The sequence below is a fragment of the Cucurbita moschata genome, unplaced genomic scaffold (genome assembly GCF_002738365.1).
Source record: "Cucurbita moschata cultivar Rifu unplaced genomic scaffold, Cmos_1.0 Cmo_Scf00017, whole genome shotgun sequence".
NCBI lineage: Eukaryota > Viridiplantae > Streptophyta > Magnoliopsida > Cucurbitales > Cucurbitaceae > Cucurbita > Cucurbita moschata.
Genome location: NW_019268533.1, coordinates 1,465,264 through 1,476,273, shown reverse-complemented (window position 1 = coordinate 1,476,273; position 11,010 = coordinate 1,465,264). Strand labels below are relative to the sequence as shown.

General features: G+C 37.6%; 2 protein-coding genes across 3 annotated transcripts; one reads left to right on the top strand and one right to left on the bottom strand.

Moving 5' to 3' along the window:
* Positions 1-873: 873 nt before the first annotated feature.
* On the top strand, positions 874-5,515 carry LOC111455320 (zinc finger protein CONSTANS-LIKE 9-like). Of its 2 annotated transcripts, XM_023096936.1 has the most exons (6): positions 874-1,133; positions 1,479-1,644; positions 1,937-2,602; positions 3,045-3,269; positions 4,024-4,328; positions 4,576-4,714. In XM_023096936.1, exons 3-6 carry the CDS (start codon positions 2,027-2,029, stop codon positions 4,703-4,705), a joined length of 1,236 nt encoding a protein of 411 aa, XP_022952704.1. In that variant the 5' UTR covers positions 874-1,133; positions 1,479-1,644; positions 1,937-2,026; the 3' UTR covers positions 4,706-4,714. The 2 variants fall into 2 exon arrangements, with proteins under 2 accessions (XP_022952704.1, XP_022952705.1); XM_023096937.1 differs by lacking the exon at positions 1,479-1,644 and having other exon boundaries at positions 875-1,133; positions 4,576-5,515.
* Positions 5,516-5,619: 104 nt separating this feature from the next.
* On the bottom strand, positions 5,620-9,524 carry LOC111455323 (RRP15-like protein). Its single transcript, XM_023096942.1, is given in 9 exon segments — positions 5,620-6,007; positions 6,115-6,222; positions 6,673-6,752; positions 7,474-7,534; positions 7,631-7,650; positions 7,776-7,857; positions 8,361-8,462; positions 8,547-8,820; positions 8,822-9,524. Coding segments are annotated over 9 exon segments (906 nt in total). The 5' UTR covers positions 8,977-9,524; the 3' UTR covers positions 5,620-5,983.
* Positions 9,525-11,010: the final 1,486 nt, after the last annotated feature.

Genomic DNA, 11,010 nt, shown 5'->3' with positions numbered 1-11,010 from the left:
TTTAAAAAAATTATATTTATAAAAAAAAATCCCGATGTACGATTCATACTAGATCTGATCAACTGCTCATCTTGTCTCAATAGAGTTTTTGAGCTACCAATTCAAGTACAAGATACTACCATTTCTGCCTGGACAATTACACATCCAACCCCTAAACGTAACGACCCAATTACAAGAACAAAGCTTTACCAACTTAGCTACATCTCCCGAACCAAATAGGGCCTGCATGAAAGAGTCAAATCCTTATTCTATTCTTTTCCTTGACGTAGCTAGACCATCTTGAACTTGAACCAGAGACAGACTTCGCATCATGAAGTAAATCATCACACCCACCGTCCAACCAATAGGAAGAGAACCAACATATTCCTTTTCAGGAGCGACTCATATTATATATATATTAAACATAATAAATATAGTCACAAGGGTTAACAATAGTTCAAAAAAAAATTAGGAACAACAAAGATATTAAAATGAAAAAAAAAAAAAAAACTCAATAAATAGATATTTTAATTTTGAAAGATACACTCAACTCAAGCTATATAATGTCAGTAATAAATATATATATATATATATATATATTATAAAAAAAATAAAAATGATTTAAGAATATTAAAAAGTACCCTTTTTGGCTTTTGGCAATTAAATACAAAGCAGAGTCAGAAAAATGGAAAAAATGGGAATTGGCAAAGCACATGCCAAGTAGGTTTTGATGCATTCAATTGGAGGGACCATTAACACAGACTGAGGGCCTAACCTCCTTCATAATCTCTCCCCCCTTTTCTTTTCTTTTTTTTTTTTTTCTTTTAACAATTATATATATATATAATTTATTCACTTATTCTTAGATTTTCTCCCTTTTCCTTTCTGATCTATTTTTTTCATTATCACCTAAATAAAGAAACCTTTTTTTTTAAATTGGGTTATGTCAATTTTCTCCTTCCCATCCATCCCATATCCTTCTCTTCTTCCTCTATCCATCTAAAAGGAGGGATTGAAAAAAAAAAAAAAACCCAGAATCAGATTAAGAGGGATTCTCTAAACTTTCCAGCTTTTTTGTGTTTCTCTTCCTGCAATCATTGATTTTCTTATAATCTGAAGCCCCCTTTTACCGATCTCTGTTTCTGTTTTTCTAGGTACGGTGATTTCTTTCTTTGAACTCTTAGACTTCTCCTCAGTTCTTCCTCTCTTTCTGTTTTTGTGTGTTGTTGTTCATCTTCTTAGCAACTGATTTCTGTACAAATATTGCCTGATTTTGTCTCTTGGGATGTTTTATTTTGTGTTTCTTGTTTGTTTGCATGAGCTTGTTATTGCTGTGTTCTTGTTTGTTCTTCTTGTTTTGATTCTTTGGGCTACTGGGTTGCTTTTGATTGTCTGAATTTGTGTGTGTTTGCTGCTGGTTTTCTCTTTTTCTGACTGCTAATTATGATTTGTAAAGGAGTTAGACGTTTTGATTCATTCAGTCTATGAAATCATTGCAGGAAGCTAACTCTATTTATTGTGGCCATGGTACTCATGGATCAGAATTGAATGTTCACCAAAGTTTTCTTCTCTTCCCCCCTTTATTCTCATGCCCAATATGAATTTGTGTTAATTTCTTGGAGCTGGGGCCATGGGTAGTGCCCATATCTTTCCACATAAACGCAGGTTCTGGTTTCACCTACACATACTCAGTTTTCCAATTATGTGTTCTTGATGAATAGTAGCTAAGATATTTTCCTTTTCTCGATGGTTTCTCTTGATATCATTCTGAATTTTAGCTGATATCATATTTGGTTTTGTTGGGAGGGAAATCATGGGGATGGTATACATTTTCATTTGTAGGTTGGATACTCAATCTTTGTTTAGAGCTAACAGATATCTTAGAACAGCCTTTTTTGGCATTTGTGAAGATTTGGGGAGTGATAATTTGAATTGATGTGATTTTGATCTATTGCAGAAGCTGCATTTAGCTTGTTCCTATAGTTGATTCTAGTTTTGGCTGTCTGGAAGGATTTCTAAGGGAACGGTTCGAAGATCAGATTGTAGTATGGGTTATATGTGTGATTTCTGTGGGCAACAAAGGTCGTTTGTTTACTGTCGATCTGATGCTGCAGCTTTGTGCTTATCTTGTGACCGTAATGTTCATTCTGCTAACGCCTTGTCGAGGCGACACTCAAGAACGTTGTTATGTGATCGCTGTCATTCACAAGCAGCATTTGTAAGATGTCCTGAAGAGAATATTTCACTTTGTCAAAACTGTGATTACATGGGGCATAGCTCATCCGCCTCCATTTCATCTCGAAAGAGGCAACCAATCAATTGTTACTCGGACTGCCCGACAGCTGCGGAGCTCTCATCTATCTGGTCATTTGTTCTGGATCTCCCTTCTGGAAGCGATGCTTGCGAGCAAGAATTAGGATTGATGAGCATTGCCGAAAATAGTGCAGTAAACGCCTGGGGCCCTGATGATAAAGCTGGTCAAAATGTATCTGGTGTCGATGAAACCAACGAATTCTCAAGTGGGGATAAATCGATTTGGTTCGGGTCCTCTTCAGCGCCTCAATATTTATCCAAGCCTCACATTATGGACCAACCAATTACTACAGGTGCAACTTCACCCAAGGTACATAACGATAAATCGTATTCTCCGTGAGTAAATTAAAACCAAAATGGTGCATATGTAGCTTGTAATCATTCGTTTATGTTGTTTCATTCAATCTAAATCCTTCCCATATGGTGTCGTTCCCACGAAATGCCTGTTGATAATCTGAACTAGTAGATGCAGTACAACAAGTTCATAGACTAGACTACGTTCAAAGGACAAGTGAACAAGGTCATAGACTCCTACATTTATGTCTTAATCTTAATGGCCATCGATCTACGTACGAACATCGTATGATTCTCTTTTTTTAAAAACGTTAGTAGGTTGTAAGAACAGAATGTATAAGCAAACTTTCCATTCGAGAAGTCATAGGCTAAAGGTTGTAAGACTCGTACGTTTATGTCTTAATCGTTCACAGTTTTTTCATAAGAATCTTTGCGAATTTCACGCTATTAATATGCAGTTGCACTATCCTGGAACAAAAGGTCCTGAATTCGACATTGACGATGACCTCTACGAGAGTTTGAATATGGATGAAGATTTGAATATCGAAAACTATGAAGAACTATTTGGTGTATCCCTCAGTTATTCTGAAGAATTGTTAGAGAATGGTGGTATTGATAGCTTGTTTAGGATCAAAAGCTTAGCTGCTGCTAAATCTGGTTGCGCTGGTGCGACTGATGCAAAGGTACCTCAATCTTCTTTAATTGCTTATTGAAAGTTAGTCTCTCATTGCTTCGTGTTATTTTTCACCTAATTTTGTGAGTATTAGCGTGCCCTTGTCCTCTTTGGGCTTTCCCTTTCGGGCTTCCCCTCTAGGTTTTTAAAACCTGTCTACTAGGGAGAGGTTTCCACACACTTGTAAAGAACGTTTCGTTCTCCTCCCCAACCGATGTGGGATCTCACAATCCACCCACTTTCGGAACCCAGCGTCCTTGCTGGCACTCGTTCCCTTCTCCAATCGATGTGGGACCCCCTAATCCACCCCCTTTCGAGGCCCAGCGTTGCCAGCCTCGTGTCCACTCTCCTTCAGGGCTTAGCCTCCTCACTGGCACATCGCTCGGTATCTGACTCTAATACCATTTGTAACAGCCCAAACCCACTGTTAGTAGATATTGTCCTTTTTGGGCTTTCCCTTTCTAGCTTCCCCTCTTTCTAACTTCCCCTCAATGTTTTTAAAACGCATCTGCTAGGGAGAGGTTTCCATGCCCTTATAAAGAATGCTTCGTTCTTCTCCCCCAACCGACGTGGGATCTCACGAGCACCTTGTTAGTTGTTTCTCAAAGATAAACTTGCAAGGATTTGATATTTACACACCACTTGATGAGTGCTAAGTTATAACAAGCATTAGGATGCTAGTAATTGCACTTGAGTATACTTAACAATTTCAAGCTCTGAGTTAAGTATTAATACATGTTTGCTCAACATAAATGTAAATTCAGGGGCCGTCAGGTTTAGCTAATAATATGATGCAGCCTGCAAGCAGTAATGCAGCATCAGCAGATTCTGTGATGAGTGCGAAGACTGACCCGATTCTTTGTTATAACAATAAGCAAGAGCATTCCAGTCGATCGTTTTCTGGCATGACTGGAGAGAGTAGCGCAGGCGAACATCAAGACTGTGGAGCTTCATCAATGCTTCTGATGGGAGAGCCTCCATGGTGTTCTATGGCTACAGAGAGTTCGTTCCAATCATCGAATCGTAGCGATGCTGTAATGCGCTACAAGGAAAAGAAGAAAGCTCGAAAGTAAGTATGCAAGTTTTCAATTTTTTTCTTTTTTTTTTTTTCGCTTCTTGACTATGTTAGCACTTATTGAGATTGAAATTCGGAAATATTACCGTCACACGACATAAATCGCCATAAAAACGCTAATGAACTGTCTTGAATGCTGTAAAAACCTATCAAGCTAATGGTTAAAAGATGCTGCAAATAACTCTGATTTTATATTTCACAAAGCTTTTGCATTCTCAACTATTGTTTGATCCTATTATAGGTTTGAAAAGAAGGTGAGGTATGCCTCTCGCAAAGTGCGGGCCGATACTCGAAGACGGGTCAAGGGGCGCTTTGTTAAAGCTGGAGAAGCTTATGACTATGATCCGATGAGTCAAACCAGAAGCTACTGAAAGAACATCAACTTTCGGAGATCACACGAAAAAAGAAAAAAAAAGATTTATGGCTGAAGGGTCCGACATTGTACTCTAATCAACGGATAAATATCTCGATATCCCGGTGTCTGACAGGAAGTATAATTGTATACAAAGGAACCTGAGTTTTCATCAGGTATATGTACAAAAAGCCAGGTCTAATAGCTCTATCGATACAACTCGAAGGGCCAAAATTCTGTATCCATACCACGTAAAACGAACAAAGGATTGCGAAAATTGGCCTCCAAGACGATGTACATTTCCGGGCTGTAAGAAACGGGCATAGTTTTCTTGGTTAACAATCCAGCTTCAGCTCCCTTTGATATGTACTTAAAATTTGAAAAAAGACCATACTGATCATTGGCTGGCAAGGGCTGTGTTCACACCATGGAAGGCACGTCTTCCTCCTTGCTTTTGGCTCTTTGACAAACATGGCTGCACCACATTCACAGTTTCCAGGTAATCTTCATTCCCTTTTTAACTGACTTGTAAATTTGATCATCTGTTCATTTGATGAGGTAGAAATATGCAGCCTGAACAATTATATTTGGGACAATATTGAACTGTTGTAACTTCAAATTTCGTTACCGACCGGAACACGACGATGAATGTATATGTTGCAAAGATTGGTACTACTAGTGTATTTAACCAATTTTGTAGTCCCATTACTTAACAGAGATATTGATAGTTTTTATTCTGTCAAGAGCTCGTACGTTCTTCGTGCAGGATGTGGCGATGGCGTTGGAAAGTCCAGAAGGCATATAAACCAAATCAAGCGTCTATCGTTTTCATGTTTGGCTTGGTTTACTACGTTTGCTATACGCATGTTTTTGATATGGAATTCACTTCTTTCTTTGGGAGACAAATTGAATAAAAGATGAGTTGAGAGAGTATAACGTATCCTAAATCTCTTGCATTCGTTTGAAATCAACCGCTCGAATGAATCAAACACCTAACAACCTCTCGTATGATCATAGTCACTTTACAAACACAATGTGTTGAAGGTTTAGAACAAATTTCTTTCGAGTTTTGACTATTTGTGCAAAACATACAAATCAAGACCAATATGTTCATCTTTCAAGCAATTTGCTCGAAAATCCTACAATATCGACGATATATGCACAGATGAATCGACAACATATTGACGTACCACCAACATCATATGAGGGGAATGGATTGAGGTACTCCTTTGCAGTTTGAAACTAACAAACCAAAATAGAACCGAGCTGTGTCAACATCTATCAATCCTCATCTGAGCTACTGTCTTCTAACATCCTCCCACTGTCCTTGGCCATCATTGAAGTATAATTGATCAGACGATATGAAAATCGAAACCGACAGAAACAGGCACGACAGACATTAGGCTTTGAAAGTAAATCTTATCTTACTGGCATCTTATCCCAATCTTTTAACTTGGAATTGGTCAGCATATAATTATCACGCAATGGAGCCCAAGCGGGTCCTTCGGCGTCCACTGCACCACCTGATGTGTCTAACTGTTCAACATAAAGATGGCCATTTGAGTTTCATTATGGACATGAAGAAACAGATAATATATGATCGTGACTTGACCTGAGCTTCACTCTCTTAACTAACATGCACCCCATCCCCTAGAGCTGTCCATTTTCCACGCCCCTGCATGGACTAGTCCCCATTCCCCATCCCAACCTTTTTTCATAAAATTTTATAGGAAATTTCGTGAGGACATGAAAACCATCCCGACCCCTGCCCGACCCCATGGACATCCCCCTACCAGTCCCCATTCCACTGCACATAAACACGATAATGAAGATGAGGATGCTAATGAAAAAAGCCACAAGTCCGTACGCCTCCTCAGGTGTTTGTCGAAAGTATCATTGCTTGTAAGAGAATTAATAAAGAATTTAACAACAATTGGTTAAAAGCTCCAATAAATTTATCAAATTCTATAGCAGAAAATAACCAACCTTTGCATTACTGTTTGTTGCTGACAAAATTGTCTTGCCCAACACAGAAAAGAAAGCTTCTTTCCTGCGTTTATTTATTGCGTATGAGACGGGATAGAACGAAAAAGTTAAGGATATCGTTCACCTTCAATATTGAGTAGCTACTCACATAATCACAAGTCAAGAACGGAAGAATAAGCGTCTTAATATGCAAACAAAAGCGGGTCTAACAGGGTTCGCCAAACATTAGTAGTCCTATATAAGCCACAGGGGAAAGCATTAGTTGACTAGAAGTACGCGCGAGAGACTAATAGGTCAATAAATTCGAGACACATGCCTTTTAAATCACTGGCTACTTCAACCACACAGATTCCCAATCAAAGTCAGCAAATTAGTAAAGTTGCCAATGATTCGTTAATTAGGAGTTTAACATGTGAGATCCCGCATCGGTTGCAGAGGGGAACGAACATTCCTTATAAGGACGTGGAAACCTCTCCCTACCAAACACGTTTTAAAACCTTGAGAGGAAGCTCGAAAAGAAAAACCCAAAAAAGATAATGTCTGCTAGCGGTGGGTTTGAGCTATTACATAACGTTTTCAAAGGGTTTTCAACAAGGACAATGCAGAAACCACAAAACAGAATATAAGTTGGCATACATCATAGGAATAGGAAAATTAAGCTACAAGATTGAATATAATGCAACATGCAGAAGCACAAAAATTAATTGAATGCTAATTTAGGGACAGCATATTCACAAGGCAAGATAAAAGAAAGTGAAATTGTTAACTTCTGAGATCAAAGTTACGTAAAAGGCCTAATACCTTCAACATCTTTAGCTCTCGAAGGATTCAAACCTTTCTGAGCATGTTGTGCCTTATTGACCTGTATCATATTCAAAATAATGGAATTCAGCGATGAATGCAACATAGATGAGGATGTGACAAAAAAGTTGTCTGATATCAAAATTTGGCTACTTACAGCGTTAAACAACTTGACAACTGACAATCGACAAGCAGCAATACACATGGAGATTACTGTGTTAGTATGATGAGAGATGTAATAATCACCGTTGAAATAAAAAAGAAAACCTTTCCCAACTCAAAGTAAAATCGAACTAGGCTACCTCCTTTAGTAGCAACGCCAATAAGAAACTTTTCATTAGAATCCAAGTAAGTAGCAGGTTTCACATGGCCTTTTTCTCCCACCTACCCTATTCAAACATTTGCTGTGAGACCCACATCGATGGGAGAAGAAAATAAAGCATTCTTTATAGAAGTGTGGTGTGAGACCCACATCGATTGGAGAATAAAATAAAGCATTCTTTATAGAAGTGTGAAAACCTCTCCCTAGCAGACGCGTTTTAAAAGCCTTGAGGGGAAACCCGAAAGGGAAAGCCCAAAGAGGACAATATCGGCTAGCGGTAGGCTTTGGCCGTTACAAATGGTATCAGAGTTAGACACCGAGCGATGTGCCAATGAGGAGGCTGAACCCAGAAGGGTGTGGACACGAGGCGGTGTGCCAGCAAAAATGCTGGCCCCGAAGGAGGTGGATTGGAGGGTCCCACATCGATTGAAGAAGAGAACGAAGGCCAACAAGGACGCTGGACCCCGAAAGGGGGTGGATTGTGAGATCCCATGTTTGCAATCAACAAATTCTAAGCAAAAGCTAAATTATAAACAAGCAAAATCTTTTATTTAAAAGGAAATACCGTTTGTTTCTCTTTCTTGGCCTCTCCTTTAACTTTCCTCTCAGCTTCCTCTTCTGCAAGCTTTTCAGCAACAAGCTTCTTGTTTGCTGATAATATAGGACCCTGCAACACAAACATGGCACAATTACTTTTCTTATTACTTCAACTATTGAAAATAATTCCGACCCAATATAAGATATAAACTACCAAAGTTTCATCAGATATGCTCTTCTTGAGGATACTCCTTAATGCAGCCCGGAATGCTCTACAACCTTCTGTAAACTTAGCTATACCTGGTTGAATATCACCATTTTCATCGTCTTCGGATGGCTCGAGATCTGCATTGATATCCTTCCCTTCCTCTTCACCCTCAGAAAACTCTTCATCTCCAACCTCCTCATGACTGAGCATTGAAGTTTTGGTTTCGTCTCCAATCACCGGAGCTTTCTCGTCATCATCGTTATCATCTAAATTATACTCATGCTCGCTTTTGGAAGAGTTTCTTCATCTTCCTATGAACCTTAACTTTGTTCCCACTTCCACCCATCATCCTCGGTCTTTTCTTGTTCCTGGAACCCATCTTTTTCCTTCTCTTCGCACCTCTCACCAATTCTACTGCATTCCAGTCGTCAACCATGATACTGATTCAAATGCACAGCTTATCCCAAACAAATGTTTCAACAATCTTAACCCCTGTTTAGAACCCCTGAATTTTGATGGATTTTAAAATCAGTGTACTTGGATTCCAAAAAAAATGAAATCAACGGTTTAAGAAAAAAAATTACATGAATTGAGCAACAAAAGCTACCCTATGCCAGTTCATATGCATCTATAGTTTCTTGTATACTCAAGAAGACTCAATGACATTCAATCACACTCAAACTCAATGTTAACTTTCTATTTTGTTTGTCCATTACTGGTTTTTTTTATTGATAACAATAATTTCAATCATTTTTTTTAGAAACCCAAACTATATGTGAGTTTCTCCTTTGCTATGTTCATGTTCTTACACATTTTATCCTTTTTATCTAATGATTCGGATAAGAATGATATGTTTTTATGTTCCTTCGGATTCAATCTATTTTTATCTTCCTCTAATTTGCAACATATTCGTTCTTAGTTTTCTTCTCCGTCGGTGAAGAGAACATACCAACATAGCCCAACGTAGCAACATATAAAAATAAATAAAACCTTGGGGATCTGAAAATGCGCAGCGGCGGCGCAGGTAAGGGGCTGAACCACTGTGTTTCTAAGAAGAAGAAAAACAGATATAATTAACTCTGATTGCTCGAAGCGGCAAGAGAGTGTGAGACGGAGTAGGCAACGACGATTTCGTCGGAATGCTGCGGCAGCTGACAGTGCAGCGTTCGGCGGCAGCTGCTGATACGGCGTCGGACAGAAATATCGTGCGGAGTTCGTCGACGGAGTAGGGTGCAGTAATGGACGGTGAGCGTGGCTGAACGTGAAATAGGGTTTACGAAGAAGAAAAGAAGATGGTTTTAAAAAAAATTAATATTTTTTAATTTTTAATTTTTTAAAAATATGCATGTGGATAAGGTTTATTTATATATAAAAAAAAATTTAAAATCGATTTAATTATTGATTAAATTAATAAAAATATACTTAACTTTTCACTTATTCTAAAAAAAACCTTTAAACTATTAAAATTAAATTTTTAAAAACTCAAATTTAAAATGAAATATAAAATACCCTTAATTTTTTAAAAATTTCATTCATACCTTTTAACTTTTTTTATTTAGAAGTCGTTTCACAATCGCACTTTGATGGTAGCTGACTTGCGATTGTACGGCACTCACTTCTCAACAACAAATGAGTTAAGCATATTCGTTCTTGCGTCACCTACGGTCAAGCGACGTATGCTCGAGCCTCTGACCTCGATCAAGAATAAAGTTTTAGAAAATGAGGGCAGAGAATTTCGAATGAGAGTTTTGAAAGCAAGATTTAAGAAATTGAAATTGATATTATATGGGAATGTAAACAAAAAGGCAACAACAACAACGACTTACTGCATATAACTATCGGGTAAGGGGATATGACTGTCCCGTGTTCACAAATGGCTTATGCAAACGTACTCCATGATGGCAATTTAAGGTAAATCATGTGTAATGCTCGCGATTTACTTGCACGGGATGCAAAATTTATCAGTTGAGTGACACGAAATTCATGTATAGTTCGTTACTAAGCATGTAAGTCATAATTTCCGTCCCATATTTGTCAATAGTTTGCATTTCCATCCTATATTTAAAATTCTTATTTTTATGAATTACTTAATTATTGTATTAAAAAAAAACTATAAATGTATAATTTTGTAATTAAGTTATCCTCGACTTTTGCAATATTTAATTTATTAAATTTTTTATTTTTATTGAATTATGTACGCTCATATATATATATATATAATCAACCATGTTACTTGGTATTAAAATACTTTATTATTAATAATATAATTCCTGCAAAAATTAAGAAAATAATAATAAAGTATTTGGGCTGGACCTCGCGCTTTTAGTGGGCCTTACAAGGCCAAATTCGTTTTCACCATGGGCTGGATCTGCCTCTTTCTAATGGGCTATTGAAAAGCTCTCAAAGAACGGCCCAATTATATATATATATATATATATATATATATATATATATATATATATATATATAT

Coding starts and splice junctions, on each gene's coding strand:
- LOC111455320 (XM_023096937.1), top strand. CDS start 2,027: ATGGGTTATATGTGTGATTTCTGTGGGCAACAAAGGTCGTTTGTTTAC. Junction 2,603..3,044: donor CAGGTGCAACTTCACCCAAG/GTACATAACGAT, acceptor ATTAATATGCAG/TTGCACTATCCTGGAACAAA. Junction 3,270..4,023: donor CTGGTGCGACTGATGCAAAG/GTACCTCAATCT, acceptor ATGTAAATTCAG/GGGCCGTCAGGTTTAGCTAA.